We start from the raw sequence: 19227 nt of genomic DNA, 5'->3' as shown, positions 1-19227 counted from the left end.
TTTCCACTTTGCACAGGTTTTATTGTAGTTTTTGGATTTTGTTTGTTTAAGTCTTAACTTGGATTTGCTTTCTGCTCAGTCTATTTAGCTAATCACATTTTTTTTTTTTGTTTTTAGGAAAAAGTGTCGTTTCTCCGAAAAAGTCCAAATACCTCACCCCCCTTCAGCAGAAATTGAACGAGCTCTACGATGCCGTGCGAAACTTCACCGACAGCCGAGGTCGGCGATTAAGCACAATCTTCCTCCGTCTGCCTTCTCGTGCCGAGCTGCCTGACTACTACGCCACAATCAAGAAACCCATCGACATGGAGCGCATTCGAAGCCACATGGCAGCAGGCCGGTACCAAGATGTCGAAGCTCTGTTTGAAGACTTTGCCCTCATGTTCAACAACGCCTGCATCTACAATGAGCCCGAGTCTCTGATCTACCGGGATGCTCTGGTGTTGCACCGAGTGTTGCTGGAGACYCGGAAGCAGCAGGAGCGAGGCGACGACTCTGGTCCTGCTGCTGTGGGATCTCTGGTGCGAGAGCTCATCAGGAATCTGTTTGTGTCTGTAATGGGCCACCAGGACGAAGAGGGTCGATGCTACAGCGACTCGCTGGCTGAGCTTCCCGCTGTGGATCCAGCTGCCCCGGAAAAGCCACCGCTCAACTTTGACATCGTCAGGATAAATGTGGAGCGCGGCCGTTACAGGAGGCTGGATGTCTTCCAGGAGCACGTGTTTGAAGTGCTGGAAAAGGCGAGGAGGCTGCACAGGTATGGCAGCTCTTCTGAAAAAGTTGTTTTGGGCTTTATCCAATCAAGGTTTAGGGAAAAAAATCTTAAACTACAGAAATAGAAAATAGAGATGAGTGTATGGAATGGCAATGAAGTAAATTAACTTCCCTCCAAATGCATTATTTTTCTCTTGTGCGGCTTTATATGAAACTGATGCTCAGTGCAGACGGGACGATGCTGTTCATATTACACATTTCCAAGCATCTCTGTTCKCTCAGTAATTTAACCCAGGAAACAAGTTTACAGCTCTTTAGTGGAAAAATGTGTTTGGAAAAAAAAGATAGATTGTACTATTARAATAATGTTAATTTTGAGATATCTCAATGATATATTTATTGATTTATTAATATGCTTATAGTAGGGCTGCAACTAACGATTATTTTAATAATCGATTAATCTGTCGATTATTTTTTTCGATTAATCGGCCAAATCATTAAAACGCTTAATTACAAGAAAATGAGTAGATATAAATGAATTTAATTCCTGTATAAGTTAGGGATGCAAGATATTGATTAATTAATTAATCTGAAGTTGATTTATCTTATAGATTGACTAACAATTAATTGATAAGCACCCATTTTCTTAAAAACTGGAGTTTTCTCTTGAATCAAGAGGGTCTTTACACAACATGAAGGATTTTTTTTATAATCTGCTGAATTAAAAAAACAAAAGCACATCATAAATATTTTAACAATTTTATTTTGCCAGTAGTATTAAATACTGACTGAAAAGAAATGTGTATTTCTCATGAAACATAACAGGGATTTAATAGGTTGCTGAATGAGGAAAATAGATTAAAATAATAAAATATGATTTTTAGATGTAAAACTATTTATTATTATAAGAATTTATTTTCATTTAACATTTATAATTTTTCTCTATTTCTTTACTTTTTGCTGTTTTGTTGTTGGTTCTGTCTGACTAAAACATTGTTCTTCTGACCCAGTAAACGGTTCTGAAGCAGCCCCCTCCTCCTCCTCCTCCCCTCTCCCCTACTGAGTCAGACCAGGAGTTCTGCTCATGTCTTTTATTTATTTATTTGTTTCTCTTCGTCCTGAACCTTTTTGCTGCTCAACAAATAACTGAGCCTCAGTCAGAAAAAACTGGAGMTTTTTTTTTATACTTTTGGCCCGAGAGGAACAAAAGATGGATTTAGGTGCCCCCCCCACCCACCACCCCGCACGCACGCGTTTCCTCCTCGCGACGAGGCTCGCATCAAATCAGACGTCTTTTACAACACAATTTAAAAACTGGTTTAAAGTTCGAAGTCTCTAGTTTTCACTCGAGAGTCTCAGAGAGGGCGGATCTTTACAGGTAGAGTTTTTTTCTTCCAGCCAGCATTGACAARGCTCTGCAGGTGACGTAAACGGCTCCGCGACATGGCAAGGGACGCATAAATCGCGCGACACAACAAATCGATAATGAAATTCGTTGCCAACACTTTTWATTGATTTTATSGATTCGTTGTTGCAGCCCTAGCTTATAGTTATTTTTCTAAATTTGAACTAGAAATGGTGATTATTTATAGGGTAAAAGTGAAAACAGTACACAGCCATGTATTTCCTGTCAAGAGGAAAGAATTTGACAAGACTTAAACTGATCCCACTGCGTTGTTGTTGTAAAGCAAGAAGAGAGATCCAACAAAAGGTCAAACAAGCGACTGAAAAGCTCTCTCACGGGATGTTTTTTTTTTTTTTTGTGGATTTGCAGGACAGACTCTGAGGCATTTGAGGATGCAGTGGAGCTTCAGCAGTTTTTCATTAGGATCAGAGACGAGCTTTGTAAGAACGGGGAGATTTTACTCTCCTCTGCGCTCAGCTTCTCAGCAAAGCACCTGCACAACGACGTAGAGCAAGAAAAGAAGGAGAAGATTCCCAGAGAGATCGAGGAGGATAAGCAAAAAGCAGCAGAAGAGGAGGAAAACAAAGGTTGGCYACCTTTTGGCACGGTAACACTGGTGTGAAGACCGTTCAAAATGTTGTCATTTGATCTGTTTCACCTCTCCTGTGTAGAAGACAGAAAAGAAGAGGACTTGCCAAAAGAGGAGTGGCAATCCGATTCCGAGTCGCAGCGTGTGTACACTCAGGAGCTCAGCTTTGAAAACAGGACTTACCACGTGGGAGAGTTTGTCTATGTGGAGCCATCAGAACCAAACCTGAAGCCTCATATTGTCTGTATTGAACGTTTGTGGGAAGATGAAGCAGGTAACACATTTTCTACTTTTTGAACAATTTATTTACCCTTAAAAATAACAATTTTGATCTAAGATGTACAGTAAATACAGAATGTGTTAACCACTATTTTCAATATATGTTAGATTTTAAGTATCTGTCTTTACACATTCTTAATTGCTTGTAGCTTTAGTTATAAACTACACACTAAAAGAAAATAGAAGAAACTGTCACTTTTTGCCTTATTTTGCAACAAATTTATGCCCAACTTTATATTTCTGCTTTGTTTATCTAATTAATTTTGTCTCACAGTTTACCGTCTCAGAAAGAATATTTAAATGGTAGGGGTGCAACGAAACAGAAAATRCACGATTCGGTTCGGTTCGATATTTTAGTCTCACTGTTCGATATTTTTTCGATACAGAAAAGAGAAATTTCCATGCCCATTTTAACTTGTAATGTATTTAAATTAATTATGAAAATTTGTTTAACCTCAATAGTACAGTTTTTAAATTAAATGTTGCTGAAACAGCAAGTTTCTCAGTTGATCTGTGCTCAAAAATGCAGTCTAGGTAGAGTAGTCGAACACAGATCCACTGATCCTTCAACATAGAGCATCTTCAGAAGACAAGTTGATAAAGTAAATTTTAAAAATCTGTATTGTTCGATACAAGTGTGTATTGAACCTAAAGCACTGTTCGATACGGGTGCATTTATTGTTGCACCCCTATTAAATAGGCGCTGTCGTGCAGCTCTGATTTACCACTTCAAACATGTTGTCAAGGTTCTGCTAAAACCTTTGAGGATGRATATTATTGCATTTATGTTTTAAACGTTGGAGTGTGCTGAATAACGTAAATTTTCTAATAAAAATGTTTTCTTGGTTTTGTGTCTGCAGGTGGGAAATGGCTCCATGGCTGCTGGTTCTATAGACCCAGCGAGACCTTTCACCTGGCTACTCGCAAATTCCTGGAAAAAGAGGTCTTCAAGAGCGACTATTACAACAAAGCGCCCTTCAGCAAAGTTTTGGGCAAATGTGTGGTTATCTGTGTGAAGGCAAGACACCTCTCCAACCTTTACCGCCTCTAGCAACAATGTGTTTTCATCAAATTCAAAAATCCCAAACTGCGTTTCTTTCTGGTTCATGCAGGATTATTTCAAAATGCAGCCAGAGGGCTTTAAAGCTGAGGATGTCTATGTGTGTGAGTCACGCTACGCTGCCAGAAATAAGTCCTTCAAGAAGATCAAAATCTGGGCCATGCCTGAAAGTTCTGTGAAGTTAGTACCTCGGGAGGTTCCACTTCCTGTTGTCCGCGTAGCTTCAATGTTCGTCAAGCCCGACCTYGAGAAACTAACCGTGTCGTACGTGGACAGTGGCAGTTTTGTGGACAAGGTGAGATTTTTCATAAAGTTGAACACATTACAGAATACAATTTTTAGTTACTGATAATTGACATTAATATTGAGCTACCATTAAACCACGTAGCCTGCACAGTTAGTCTAGGTGTAAATGATAATCCTATAGGTATTGATAAAAGGAAAATACAATCCTTAGAGGATTGTTGCTTAAGCCAAACATTATCAGTTTCCCTTTACTACAGAGGCTTAATTAACTTTTCGACTGCTGACACGCATGTTTTGATGCCGAGCTGGGTGGCTAAGGACTTTTGCTTTCCAAGTACAAAAGATGGTGAAATTGCAAACACTTCCTCTGTGTGCGCACGCAAATTCTTTTAGGAGAGGGAAGAAGTCCCGATGGAGATGAGCGGCTCTGAGCCCAGCTGTCAGCACTACGAGCAGCTACACTTCAACAACTTGTGGTTTAAAGTGGGGGACTGTGTTTACATCCGATCACACGGTCTGTCAAAACCTCGGGTTGCCAGGTTGGTGAAAGTGCATTTCATTACAGAGGAAACTAAATCAAATGTAAAATGATGTTGAATATGTTTTTAGAAAATAGGTTTATTTACGATCTGTGCTCTGCAGGATAGAAAAGCTGTGGGTACAGAATGGAACTACCTACTTCTTTGGACCCATTTTCATTCATCCTGAGGAGACTGAGCACGAACCAACAAAGATGTTCTACAAAAGAGAAGTCTTTCTGAGTCATCTGGAGGAGAGTTTGCCCATGACTTGTGTCATAGGTATTTCACTGACACTTTAAAATATATCRATAGATTTCTTTAAACAGAGTGCACACACTGTGATTTAGACACCTGTTTTTCCAGCCACTTTGTAATTTTGCTTTAAATTACAGGCCTCMTCACCTCAGCTTGTGTGAGAGAACAATTTAATTAACGAGCTTAATTCTGCCTGTCTGCCCTCCAGGCAAATGTGTGGTGTCCTGCTTTAAGGACTACCTGTCATGCAGACCAACCGAGTATTCCGAGGACGACGTCCTGCTGTGTGAGAGCCGATACCACGAGGCTGAGAAACAAATGAAAAAGTTCAAGGGGCTGAAACGCTTCTCATATTCGTCCAAAGTGCTGGAGGACGAAGTCTTTTACTTCAGGTTTGTGAGTTAAACAGGGTGATTGCTTTGTTGTAAAACAGAATCATTACTCTTCCAGTCTGAGTGTCATCTTTCATTTGGTGAATGTAGGAAACTGATTGTGCCACAAAAGGAGGCCTCGCCCTTTTTGAACAAAAAAATTGATGAGCTCGAGGTTAAGCTGGCAGACCTGGAGGATGCAGATGATGACATGGAAGAAATGGATGAAGATGAAGATGGTCCATCAACGCCTTCACTCCCTCAGATGCAAACCTCTCTGTCAAGCGACATGGATATGATGCCTTACACGCCWTCCCAAGTATCCATACATTAACCTAAGAAAAAACATATTAAAAGGCTCTACCACTTATAGAAATATTTACATTGTTGTTGCTTGTGTGCTTTATCATAAAGGCCACTCCTAAGATAAAGGGATTAGCGAAGAAGGAAGGAGCCAAGAGGAAGATCAACATGAGCGGTTACATCCTGTTCAGCAGTGAAATGAGAGCCGTCATTAAAGCTCGACACCCAGATTTTTCTTTCGGGGAGCTGAGTCGACTGGTCGGCACAGAGTGGAGAAACCTCGAAGCTTCCAAAAAAGCAGAGTATGAAGGTGAATCCTCATGATCCACCGGCAGGWTCAGTCGTTGGTTTTGCGTGAGCTGAAGTCGACTGGAAACCTGTTTCTGTGRGTTTCAGAGCGAGCAGCCAAAATAGTGGAGCAGCAAGAGCGCGACAGGCCGTTCTTCAAGCACGGCTCCCCTAGAGCAGGTACCCCTGTAGGGGCACTGATGGGGGTGGTGCCTTCGCCTAGCACTATGGGAATGATAAACCAGACCATGACACCTGTGTCAGGTAACCCCTCTCAGAGACAGCACGAGTGTTTTGACTACAAGGCAGCAGGAAAGTGAGGCCGGACTGTTTAAAAAAAAACAATCTTCTCATTTTCCAAACATTTTTAAACCTGTTTTGCATTTACTGCATTTTGAAAGCATTTCTATCGTCCTTTTACAGCTGTTACAGATTTTATGTTTATTTTCATTATCATCTGCTTTATATGTGATATTGCACGACATTGACTGCATGATTGTTTTAACCACGAATGCATTTTTATTCTCCATTTAATATACGTACTTTTATTTTAACATTCATACATTTTTAACCATTTGTTTTGTCAGCTACTTTCACACACTGAACCCTCTGTATCTTCAGGTGTTACGTATGTGAGCTTTTTAACAGTTTACACTAAGCTAACCTTAGCTGGAGGTCAGCTGTGAAAAATATTTTAACTGTTGGAAGATAARAATAATGGGTTTGTTATAATAATAAAAAAAACATTTTTTTTTTATTTTAAGTAATAAACATACATTTTCACACTTAATACAATAAAGTATGCATCGCTACATTTTAGAGACATCTATTATTGAAAAAGTGTAAAATAAAATTAATTTTAAAATTTAATGTTTTACTATATTAGTATCAGTGTGTGAAAAGGGCCACTTTAAGCAGTAGTTCTAGTGCATGTTTAGTGTCAGCTGCATGTAACTTATGCATGAATGTATTGTGCTCTCCTCGCCCTCTTCCCAAAGGCATGATGGGAGCTTACGGCCCACCTTACATGCCCATGCAGGGCCCCCATGAGGGTTTGCTGAGTGTGGCCCCAATGCCACCTCACCTGCCTCCTCACCATCTCCAGCAAGGTATGCCTGGATACCCTGGCATGCCTCATCAGGGTAAGGGCCCACTGTCCCAGCCACACCTGCTCAGTCACATGCAGTCGTGTCTCTCCTGCTGGAGGGGGTTTACCTGGTCCACGGGCTGCACAGCCTGAGCTACACAGTGATCTGTCAAAACCCGCAATAAATCTCATTTTACACATACTACAAAAAAAAAAAAAACAACGTAAATATCCACATTCAAACATGTAACGCATGACAAAACTGATACCATATCACTAACATTTTACTGATATTCATTGACTAACTGATTAACATAAACTCAGCAGTTTAGTTTTCTTTTTTTTTTTTAATCTGTCCAAACTGAGTTGTGTATTTTTACAGGTATGATGGGTGCAGGAATGAACGGCATGGCAGGAAGTCCAGGACAAGGAAATTTTATGCAACAGGTGAGCACAAGGCAGAAAATGCTTTTGTTTAAATAAAGTAAAAACCTGGTGACGAGGCAAGATTTTTTTTCTAGCATAATTAACYTTTMGCTGTGAGGAAAGTCATATAGTGAATAAAAGCTAGACTATTTGAAACAAAGCCAAATAATCATYTATGGGTGTATTCTGGATGCAGTACTAGTTTACAAAGAAAAATATTTTTTCTTTTAGCCTGGGATGTTCAGTCCAGGACAACACGCTCCTCCACCATATCCAGGACAGGGCCAGCCATCTCATCTGCAACCCACCACTCCCATGTTTGTGGCACCACCTCCAAAAACACAAAGGGTGCTCCACTCCGAGGCCTACCTGAAGTACATCGAGGGATTAAATGCAGAGACTAGCACTGTCAGCAAGTGGGACCAAACACTCAAAGGTGGTGATTCTTTCTACCTATTAAATGGTTGTAAGTCTGTGTGTGCATTTGTGTAAACATCAATTTGATAATTTATTTTAAAAAAGTTGGACAGTTTTTTGTTGTCTTTTGCTTTAATGAAGATTATCTTTTTTCCTTAACAGCTCAAAGACGAGACGCTCACTTGACCAAAGAACAGGAGAGTCGGCTTCCAGCCCACTGGCTGAAGAGCAAAGGAGCTCACACCACCATGGTGGACGCACTGTGGCGTTTGCGCGACTTGATGCTGAGAGACTCTCTAAATATTTGTCAGGCTTACAACCAGTGACCTCCTGAATGGAACCACTCACCTCAGTTAACTACCCTTATCTTCAAGTTGTGAAGTTTTCAAATGATAGACCGTAGAAGCAATATTTTATAGTGAATCGCCACCAGTTTTATATTTATTGGCTTAAATAATGAGCTTCTTAGTGATTTATGTGTGCGTTTTTATACCATTTGAAATACTAGTTCTGCCTAACTTGTGTTTTTTCCCTTTTTTTCCTTTTTTTTTTTTTTTTGTCTTACTGATGCAATGAGAATAAAATTCTAAACGTTTTCTTTCTGTCTTTCTTACATTGCTTGGACACATATTTGTCTGAATTATTTTGAAAATTTAATTTGTAAATTACTTCCTGTCTGGTTATGTCACTTCCGGGAGAAAAATCAAGCCTGTGCTATTCTCTTTAGTGTTTGCCCTGTCCTCCCAATGCTCACCTCCTCTCTGGCCATATTTTGATGATAAAATAACGCTTAGAACTTGTCATCTGAAGCGACATTAAACCACAATTTCTTATGGAGTGATAAAAACAAAAGGAGCGACGAGGTAAGGCTTTTTTATTATTATTTATTTTAGTACACCGACCCGTGTCTGTTCGCTAGCTGCCTAGCGGTTTTTACAACACCGGCTTCTGTTATATTCACCGACCGGTAAATCGAGATAAAACAATATGATCAGGTTATTCCATTTGTGTCAATCACCGCTACCTCTTAATTGTAAGCTTGCCTTCATTACTGCATCGTTTTAAAAACGTTTTCCATCGTTTGTTTGGCGAAGATTGATGCACTGGCGCCTCTGCAGAGAGAAAGCTGTTTTGCTAACGTGGTCCGAAGAGTGGCTCGGATTAAACCCTGGCGGCCTAATTTAATTTACAGATAACGTTATAGTTTAGGTATTGACAATGATGTCAGTTACACATATACTGTCTAATAATTTGAAATACGGAATATGTCTGACGTACTGCACATAAGTACTGATTTTGAGAGTGTTTTCTATCATTGTGTGCATCGGCTAACCCAACTAGCTAGCTTACCGGTTGCTGTTGCTCTCCAAGTTTAAAAGCCAATTTATTTCAGGTGCAGTTCATTACGATTTTCTTTGAAGTTGCGTTACCTTTACGCTGTACGTAGGTCTGCAACAAATGGCATAATTACAAACATAAAACTAACCCCAGTTAATCCGAGTAGTGATATTCTGCACACAGGTGTGGACATCCAAATAAAAGGGAAACTTGTCTAAAATATGTATTGCACATCTCTGCTTTAATATACATTAATTATGCCCCTGTTTTAACTTCTGTACAGCTGATTTTTTAAATGATTGATCTGGAATTATACTGTAAACTCACTGAACATTTTAATCAAATCATAACTGATATATATATATATATATATATAACCTGTATGTATAAATATATACATACATACAGGTTAGAAACATTGACATATTAGCAGGCTCTTTCATTTGTTCCCTCTTCAGGGGTTGAACAATATAGTTCTTAGATAGACCCCTGATATCTGAAAGGCCCTACCACACTGTTTTAGACAACTTATGTAAAATTATGGGGGGAAAAAAAAACTCATATGGTATATATTTGATCTATCTTTTGGTGTTGCAGTATGTTTAGATCTAAAAGAGGCTTTTTTAAAGTCCATCTTCAGCGTAGACATCCTCAAAGTCAGACAAAATTTTTATAAGTTGCCTAAAATGTTGTAGTGTGACAGGGCCTTAAGAGGTCTTATGCATCTTGGACTTTGGTAATTACTGTCCTCCAAGCACTGTCCAACACACTCACAAAAGTAATTAGGAACGTAAATCAGAATTATGACTTTTACAGCTCTTCACTAAAGTTCAAAAGACTTTTAAATCAACAAAATACAATAAGCTTGTTGCCCATCAATTTAAGATGCTTTGTTTTAGGGATGCACGATATGAAAATTTCGGCTGATAATCAATATTTCAATCTCAATGGGACTTGCCTGGTAAAATAATGGTAAATAAAAAATAAATAAATACATTTACCAATATTACACAAACACACAAATTATATTATACATATAAGCACAAACACACTTGGGTCTTTTCTTGATACCATAAATAAACGACCAGACCTCTAACATGGCTCTCTACTTCAGTTATTTCTGGCTACGCAGCGTAAATATCACAATGATCAAACAGGTGCCGTTCAACCAACCATCTCCCCTCCCAAAACAGAAACACAAAGCTAAAAATTGGAAAATCAATATTGGATGTTAATATCGGCCCAGTTTTACAAATTGGACCAATACCGATATTCTAAAAAATGACCAATATCACTCAGCCGATACTGATATGAATGCTGATATATCATGCATCCCTACTTTGTTTCTTTCTGTTGAAGGTTTTTTTTTTTGTTTGCAAGTAAACGGATTGGTGCCAGTGATTACTGTATTTTATAATTTAAATTGTGTTAATGGTAAAGTGAGCATTAGTTTGTGGGCTGTCAGTTACAGAATCATAAACACATTAATACAATTACAATAAAACTAAACTAAACCATTACAAAATACCTCCTCCACAATGAATCACATTAAAATGTGTGTGTTTTTGTTTGAAGAGGTGTGTAAAGAAACAATGCTGTCATTGTTCTGAAAATGGATGAGTTTTAAATGCAGTGATTTTTACAAGATGCTGTTATTGGGATATCTGAATATATATTTCTGTCCTACAGACTCTCCTCCTGGCAGTCCTTTATTTCAGACCTCTTCAATCCACAGTCCCTCCCACGTTATACATTTCCTATCTTGACTTCAGCCTTCAAATCTAGAGCAACTAGGATGTCTCAGCTCCAGTTTTCCTGTCCTGCTAGTCCTGTGCCTGCTGCCTCTGCCCCACTGCAACTGGGACAGCCGCAGGCCGGCTATAGCATCCCGTGTGCCACAGGTGCCCTACAATCAGAGAGTGCCAGTCAGCCTGTCAGGACCTCCGCTCTCCCAGCGGGCTCTGTCACCCCTTATAATACCACCACAGGTGGGTTATTCTTCCTATTGATTTCTTTTAATCAACCAAATTTGGACGTTATTGCTTTCAAATGTTCATAAGCTGTGAGTCTTTACAACTTACTACATCCTTAGTATATTGTGTTTTTGTCTTGTTTCAGTATCTAACATGGCAAACCCTAAAGAGAAGACACCCATGTGTTTGGTGAATGAGTTAGCCCGTTTCAACAAGATTCAACCGGAGTACAAACTGCTTTCTGAGCAAGGACCAGCTCACTCAAAGATTTTCTCAGTGAGGCTCACGCTGGGAGATCAGCACTGGGAGGCAGAGGGGACCAGCATCAAGAAAGCCCAGCATTCCGCTGCTGCATCGGCTCTCTCTGAGACAACACTTCCCAAGCCCACCATGAGGACACCCCGCAACCCGGGCAGGAACCCAGGTGGGCTGCTTCCACCAACGCTGTTGGCGTTTCCTCCCAATTAATGCTTTGCATTCATCATTTAATGTTTGTTCTTGCAGCAGATGGCATTACGCATACCATGGAGCTGAATGCTCTTTGTGTCAAGCTCGGTAAAAAGCCGAACTATAAACCCATCGACTCGTACCCAGGGATGAGACCGCCAAACTTTAACTACAACGTCCGGGCTCCTGGGCCTTACCAGCGCTCTATGCAACAGTGAGTTCAAGTCACAAGAGATGACGGAAACGTTTGCCTTTTGTCTGTACTTTAAAAAAAAAGGAAAATAACTCTTTTATATGTCCAGGTACTACTATCCATTTCCTCCAGTGGGACCAATGATCTACCACATGGAGCTTTCTGTAGGAGGTCAGCAGTTTTTTGGGAAGGGGCGTACGAGGCAGATAGCCAAACACGAAGCCGCTGCCAAGGCTTTGAAAGTGCTGCAGAAGGAACCTGTACTGCAGCAGTGTCCAGTGGTGAGAAAAACAGCGTGAAACTACCAGACAGCTGTCATCCAGCTTTAGAGACACTTTTTACAATTTGAATAATGTCTTTAACAGATGAACGGTGAACCCGAGGAGGAGAACTTAAACAAATCAGAAATTAGTCAAGTATTTGAAATATCTCTGAAGCGGAACTTACCTGTCTACTTTGAGGTTTGAACTGATTTGTATTATTGTCCAAGGTTTTTATATATAGGAATATGTTGGTTAGGGCTGCAACAATGAATCGATAAAATCAATAAAAATCGATTATTGAAAGTGTTGGCAACAAATTTCATTATCGATTCGTTGTGTTGCGTGATTTATACATCCCTCGCCGTGTGGCGGAGCCGTTTACGTCACCTGCAGAGCGTTGTCAATGCTGGTTGACCTAAATAAAGTTTAGGAAGAAAGAAAAAACTCTACCTGTAAAGATCCGCCCTCTCTGACTCGAGTGAAAAGTAGAGACTTCGAACTTTAAACCAGTTTTTAAATTGTGTTGTTAGGCCAAGTAGATCTGAAGATAGGATAGAAAGTATATGCCACAGTTAATTTTTTTAAAAAGACTGTCTGATTTGATGCGAGCCCCATCGCGAGGAGGAAATGCGTCCTCCTCTCGGGCCAAAAGTATAAAAACCCTCCAGTTTTTCTGACTGAGGCTCAAAGTTATTTGTTGAGCAGCAAAAGGTTAAGGACAAATAAATAAATACATACATACATACATACATACATAAATAAATAAATAAATAAATAAATAAATAAATAAATAAATAAAAGACCCGATCGAGCAGCAGCAGGTCAGCCTCAGTAGGGGAGAGGAGGAGGAGGGGAGACGGACAGGGGCTGCTTCAGAACCGCTTAATGGGTCAGAACAATGTTTTAGTCAGACAGAACCAACAAGAATGAAGCAAAAAGTAAAGAATTGAAGAAAAATTACAAGTGTTAAATGTAAATAAATTCTTATTATAATAAATTAATAACAGTTTTCCATCAAAAATCATATTTTATTCTTTTAATCTATTTTCCTCATTCAGCAACCTATTAAGTTTCTGTTATGTTCCATGAGAAATACACATTTCTTTACAGTCAGTATTTAATACAACTGGCAAAATAAATTAAGATATTTATGATGTGCTTCTGTTTTTTTAATTCAGCAGATTATAAAAAAATCCTTCATTTTATGGAAAGACCCTCTTGATTCAAGAGAAAACTCRYGTTTTTAAGAAAATGGCTGCTTATCAATTAATTGTTAGTCAATCTGTAAGATAAATCAACTTCAGATTAATCAATAACTTGCATCCTTAATTTATACAGGAATGAAATTAATTTATATCTACTCATATTCATGTAATTAATGATTTGGCCAATTAATCGAAAAAATAATAGACAGATTAATCGACTATTAAAATAATCGTTAGTTGCAGCCCTAATGTTGGTAATAAAAAATACACCTTGCATTTCATTTAGTTACATTAAGCAGAATTTGGGTTGTCATTTTTTTCAGGTTTTAAAAGAAGAGGGTCCTCCACACATGAAAAGTTTTGTAGTGCGTGTTGCAGTCGGTGAGTTCGTGGGAGAAGGCGAGGGGAAAAGCAAAAAGATTGCCAAGAAGCTGGCAGCAGCGGCAGTGCTGAACGAGCTGAAGCGGCTGCCCCACATGCCGAGCGTGGAAAAGAAGCTTCCGCGCATCAAAAAGAAAACCAAATCCATCATCAAGGTGATGTACCAGTAGAACACGGGGTGGGATGAGTCAGAGCGGACCTAAAAACCTCCTCATTAAGTAACGATTAACTCCTCATGCCAACAGCTGCAGACCAGCCCCGAGTACGGCCAGGGCATGAATCCCATCAGCCGCTTGGCTCAGATCCAGCAAGCTAAGAAGGAGAAGGAGCCCGAGTACGCCATGGTTACAGAACGAGGCCTGCCACGACGCAGGGAGTTCGTCATGCAGGTGAGTCGACTTCAGTTCAGGTGTGCTAGCAGTGTTTAATCTGTTTCCTTTTTTTTGTCTACTGATTCCTTATAATTCATTTTTACTTTAATATTCTGGCCCAGGTGACTGTGTGTGGCCAGTCAGCAGAGGGGATGGGACCGAGTAAGAAGGTGGCCAAGAGGAACGCAGCAGAGAAAATGCTGGAACTCCTAGGATATAAAGTGCCTCAGCCTCAGCCTCCCAAACCAGCTCTTAAAACTGATGAAAAAGTACGACTCAGTCTTTACCAAGGAAGCCAAGTAAATATTTCAGACAGTTTAATGTTGACCAACATTTTGTTAATGTTTTTTTTGTGTGTGTGTTGTTTAGACTCCTGTGAAAAAACCAAGTGACGGGCGCAAAGTGACCTTCTTTGAACCGGGTTCTGTGGAGGAGGTGACMTTGGGTAGGTGTTTGTTGAAACAGTCTGGTCTGGGTTCAAATATATTCCTGCTAACCTCAACCTTACAGATGTTATTTTCACGGAAGGTTCTAAAGAGGAGGACTTCCGCATGCCTTACCTCAGCCCCCAGCAGCTGCCTGCAGGCATTCTGCCCATGGTGCCTGAGGTGGCCCAAGCAGTCCGAGCCTGCCAGGGATCTCAGGCCAGGGACTACAGCCGAGCTGTGCCCAACCCAGGCAAGGCCACCATCACTGCCATGATTGCCAACGAGCTGCTCTATGCTGGGACATCCATGACCGCCGAGACTATCCTAAAGAACAAAAACAACGTGAACCAGCTGCCCCACGGCCCCATCACCAGGCCGTCGGAGCAGCTCGGCTATCTTGCATCTGTGCAGAACTTGCAGGTAACCAACAACGCACACGTGATGAGCCATGCATTTGTTTGTTTGTTGGTGTTTATTGAAGTCTGGGATGTCCTCTGCAGGTGGATTACACAGACTTTCCCAAAAACAATAAGAATGAGTTTGTGTCGCTGATTAACTGCTCCTCCCAGCCTCCACTCATCAGTCATGGGATTGGAAAAGACGTGGAATCCTGTCATGATATGGTTGGTAGTAAACAGTGTTGTTTTTGACTGCCACTTTAATTTTAGTCTTAGTCTTTTGAACAAAAACACTTCTTAGTTTTGGTCATTTCTATTTTTAATGGATTTAGTCAGTTTTAATCGACGAAAGCTTAAAAAATTGTTTAGTTTTAGTCTTAAAAAAGACAACATATTAGTCTTTACAAATTAATTTGAGTAATTTGTGTTAACATTTGTGAATTTGTGTTACTCTAAAAATGCCCAAAACAAAAACATTTTCACTTTGTGGCTTTATTTCTCAGAATTTGCTAAAGTGCAATGAACATACAAAATACACATGCCCAATATTATAAGCAATAAAGGGGAACACACAGGTTCAACTCAAACTTGTCAGCCAGGACGCTGAAGATGCATCTTCTTTATAAAAACGGACATCATGCAGTCCTAAACTTAGTAGACTATTAAACTTGTGCAAACGAGTGTTTACATGCACCAGGCTTTTATTCAGAACAGAAGCACTGACATGTGCAGTTGCTAACTCCCCCCCGCCAAAAAAAAAAAAGAGTTTAACTTTCGCCATGAACGTAAACAAACAGCTTCCGAGCGCTCAGAATGGACCTGCGACATCTTTTAATGGTGGAGAAGTTACTCACTTGTTAAGCTACAGGTGACGGACTAACTTTTTTTTTGCGAAGCGACGCAGGCTGTTTGTCTTCCTTCTTTACTGAATGAGAGGAGGAAATGTTTTGTGCTGCTGTGTGTGTGCGTACGTGTATGTGTAACAGCACTGCTGTCCCTCCCTCCACTATGCATTCTAAATGATTGACAGACCACCGACTAACATTTTCGTCCAGTCTCGTCTCGTCAACGAAAACTCACACGTTTCTTCATCAAAGAGCTATGTTTGTTTTGTTACCGTCTCATTATCGTCATGAAAAAAGGAGGCATCAACGAAAATATTTCATCATCGTCATCGTTAACGAAAACACTGGTAGTAAAGTTCATCCATACAATCCTGCATATGCAGGACTAAGGTTACATGAAATTATCAGAAAATAATTATTCAATCATAAATTGACAAAAAGGAATCAAATCATAAGGAAGAAAGTGCTTGATAGTAAAAAACACTGCCTTTATTTGAAAATATGAATCAGTCACACTAGAAAAGACAAGTTAAATTTTTTGTTTCAGAATAACAATCTGCTTGCTAGTAGTAATGGGTTGTTTAATTAAACTACTTCCTCTTTGCTTGTCAGTGTTCAGTGGCAGCTTAATGTGTTTCTAATCTGAGCGGTTGACCTGTTCTAGGAGTTACACGTCTGATTTGGTTTATTTGAAAAGCTGAAGCAGAAAACCCAGGATTGAGATGCCAAAAGAGATGTGTTTTCTTGAGTAACTATTGCTTTAAAAAGCAAGCATGAACTGTTAAATGTTATGCAGTGACCAYCTTTATAAAGAAATAAGTTGAGGGTAAATAACATGCAATATCCTAAATAATTTAATTGGTTATTATAACAAATAAAACTTTTTAATGGTTTCTATATTTCAAAACAAAGAAGCTATCTGGATTTTTTTAAAGTAGAACACATTTTCTAACTTCTGAGTTGTTTTAATACTGTTGAATAATTACTGCTGTTTTTAACTTTACAGGCTGCTCTGAATATATTAAAGTTGCTCTCTGAACTTGACCTGCAGTCAAATGAAAGGACAGGAAATGGACCAAGCTCAGGGTAAGATGAGAGGAAACACTGAGCTAAATGTTTCAACTTATTAACATTTAAGTTTTATTTTATTTGTTCTAAAAAGTAGAAACATGAAAGTAAGCAAAATCTAAAGTTGTGGACTTAAAGTAATCATGGCTTTTGGCTTTAATTATAAATTGTTTCTAGTTTTGCTGCACTGAGTTGTAATTTGACTTGTTTTGAATTAGATAAACGTGTTTTTCTAGTGTCACTTCCATTTTTTATTTAAGTTTAATTGATACTTTAGACGTTGAAATAGTTTGTCAAGTCGTTTATATTATAGTCAGTTTTTTAACTTTATAAGATTATTTACAGTTTAATTTGTAGCAGATTCATCTAACAGTGACTTTRTTCCCCCCTCAGATGCAGCAAACAGGAAATTGAAGGCGACTTGCACCACAAACAGGCTAACTCAAGCACATTGGCACAGACACTTGATGGCAAAGCTTAGATCAGGTTTGGTTGTTGTAAAAGCACTAGAGAAAACTCACAACACACTGTAGGCTCAAACCTATCACTGTTCATATTCATTATTTTTACTAAATGTTCACAGTTAAACAAGGTTGAAAGGAAAATAAAATATTATCTTTGATGTTGTTTAATTGTACACATATAATTTTTTTTATTTCATTTCTTGAAAAAAAAGTGGCTGCATCCTGGTCATTGAGTTTGAGGTTGTTGGTTGAAAAATATGATTAACTGTGAACTTTCTGTTTCCTGTTTGTGATGCCCACTGATCCTTGTTTTTAAGTGTTTTACCCCACAGTGAGAAAGTTTGGAAGAAAAGATTTCTGAAGGTTTGGGCCTCATCTTTGTCTAGGGTGCAGCTGGTTAACCTCTGTTGATTTTCCTACAGTGCTTTATATGTACAACCAAATAGAATATGTGGCTAAATGTAGCTTGTAATGTAATGTGATGATGTCCCTGCTGTGTGTGGCGGGGACAATCCCCTTTATACCCTTTTTCTTCCTCTTGTCATCTTCCTTTCTCCATCCCCACCCTTTAGAATTAAACTTTTGTGCTTGCAGGCACAAAAACAAAAAAAAGTTCTTCTCTATTTATTTATTTGTTTTTTTTTTCTGTGATACTTGGTTGTAATTTAGTACTGATGGCAACTCAACATTGTGAGAAACTGGGCAAACTTTTCCATTTCAGTCATAATTTTGAGATTAATGATAATCTTTTCAGTTCCATTAGATTTTACAGTTTGTGTTTTTCAGCAGGGTTCATTATTCGCTCTCTGCTGCTTGTTTTCAAGGACAGATTTGTTAAAAGCCTTTAAAACCACTGGCAGTTACGTCAGACTCCCGTGGCAGCAGTCTGGAAAATGGAGGAAAAAAAACATTATTTGATTCAACTAGAAACTATGACTAAAGCTTAAAACAAACAAAAACAGACACATGACTAAAAATAGAAACACATGGTTGTTTTAGAATTAATGTGAAGCTAACAAGACAGAGATTAAAGGTAGATAAGGTGGGAAACAACAGATACTCTGAGCATTAACAGACTAGAGATGGTTAGCTCAGTTAGTAAAATATCTCAAACTAAGACGGTCACCACAGCTAACTAGATGAGCATCATTCACTCACGTTCTGAAAGGAATCAGAGTTTTATAAAATTAACAAATCTATAATTATTTAAGTGTTTTTTTCTAAGTGTTTATGTTGCAACATGTGGTCACATGTTCTTGAACGTTTCCTCTGCAGTCCCTGAGCTAATTACTGCCGGTGGCCATGGCAACACCAGGAAAAATAAGAGAAATCTCTGACGGCATCGATCTTATAGGGTGGCACCTTCCTGACATGGGATTTTTTCACCAAAAAAAGCAGCCTCGTGGGGACCACTGCCATGTTCCCACAGGTCCAAGTGCAAATTACTGGTGTGGGTTTAGGTTTAGGACAAAGGTTCAGATTAGTTTTAGGGTATATGTTCAAGGTTAGGCTATAAAGTGTATAAAAAACATGAATGGAAGGTCCCCACGGCGTCAAGAAAGAAACGCGTGTGTGTGCGTGTGTGTCAGGACTGAAACACTGTTCTGAAGGTGGAGAAAACTACAAAGATAGCTGCACTGCAAGATGATGAAAAAATATTTTTTTCTTTTTGTGTTTTAATGGCAGCCACTATTCCAAAACATAGAACAGGTTTATTAAAGAAGCAGATTGCACAAAAGCTGCAGCATTAAACTCCCTTCATTTTTGTTCATGTTTTAATCAAAATCTAAGATTTTACACGAGCTTTATCTCAGTTTCTATGGCAACACTGCACATTGTAGTGGTATCAGATATCAGGTATGCTGCTGCTTATCTGCACCCCCCCCCCCCCC

The 19227-nt window shown here is 39.2% G+C and overlaps 2 protein-coding genes across 3 annotated transcripts in view; both read left to right on the top strand.

Annotated features, from left to right (window-relative positions):
- The window catches only part of LOC106536817 (protein polybromo-1), a 17845-nt gene extending 9324 nt beyond the window's left edge, over positions 1-8521 (top strand). Inside the window, exons 16-30 of the mRNA XM_014034142.1 lie at positions 118-757; positions 2489-2706; positions 2791-2982; positions 3848-4005; positions 4100-4342; positions 4687-4832; positions 4936-5093; positions 5278-5461; positions 5552-5759; positions 5855-6053; positions 6140-6295; positions 7030-7173; positions 7501-7565; positions 7776-7980; positions 8124-8521. Of these exons, the coding sequence (XP_013889596.1) occupies positions 118-757; positions 2489-2706; positions 2791-2982; positions 3848-4005; positions 4100-4342; positions 4687-4832; positions 4936-5093; positions 5278-5461; positions 5552-5759; positions 5855-6053; positions 6140-6295; positions 7030-7173; positions 7501-7565; positions 7776-7980; positions 8124-8287 (3080 nt within the window). The 3' untranslated portion in view covers positions 8288-8521. The remainder of the gene's footprint in view (positions 1-117; positions 758-2488; positions 2707-2790; positions 2983-3847; positions 4006-4099; positions 4343-4686; positions 4833-4935; positions 5094-5277; positions 5462-5551; positions 5760-5854; positions 6054-6139; positions 6296-7029; positions 7174-7500; positions 7566-7775; positions 7981-8123) is intronic.
- An 85-nt stretch (positions 8522-8606) lies between these two features.
- stau1 (staufen double-stranded RNA binding protein 1) lies at positions 8607-17498 on the top strand. 2 transcript variants are annotated; one of them, XM_014034139.1, is made up of 14 exons: positions 8607-8824; positions 10989-11287; positions 11418-11696; positions 11777-11933; positions 12022-12193; positions 12278-12373; positions 13704-13916; positions 14007-14150; positions 14255-14401; positions 14502-14577; positions 14661-14980; positions 15061-15183; positions 16810-16889; positions 17265-17498. In XM_014034139.1, the coding sequence occupies exons 2-14, from the start codon at positions 11095-11097 to the stop codon at positions 17350-17352; spliced, it is 2088 nt and encodes a 695-aa protein (XP_013889593.1). In that variant the 5' UTR covers positions 8607-8824; positions 10989-11094; the 3' UTR covers positions 17353-17498. The 2 variants fall into 2 exon arrangements, with proteins under 2 accessions (XP_013889593.1, XP_013889595.1); XM_014034141.1 differs by having other exon boundaries at positions 8667-8824; positions 11780-11933.
- Positions 17499-19227: the final 1729 nt, after the last annotated feature.

This window comes from Austrofundulus limnaeus, unplaced genomic scaffold, assembly GCF_001266775.1.
Source record: "Austrofundulus limnaeus strain Quisiro unplaced genomic scaffold, Austrofundulus_limnaeus-1.0 Scaffold1986, whole genome shotgun sequence".
Taxonomy (NCBI): Eukaryota; Metazoa; Chordata; class Actinopteri; order Cyprinodontiformes; family Rivulidae; genus Austrofundulus; species Austrofundulus limnaeus.
This window is presented reverse-complemented; position numbering and strand designations above follow the sequence as displayed.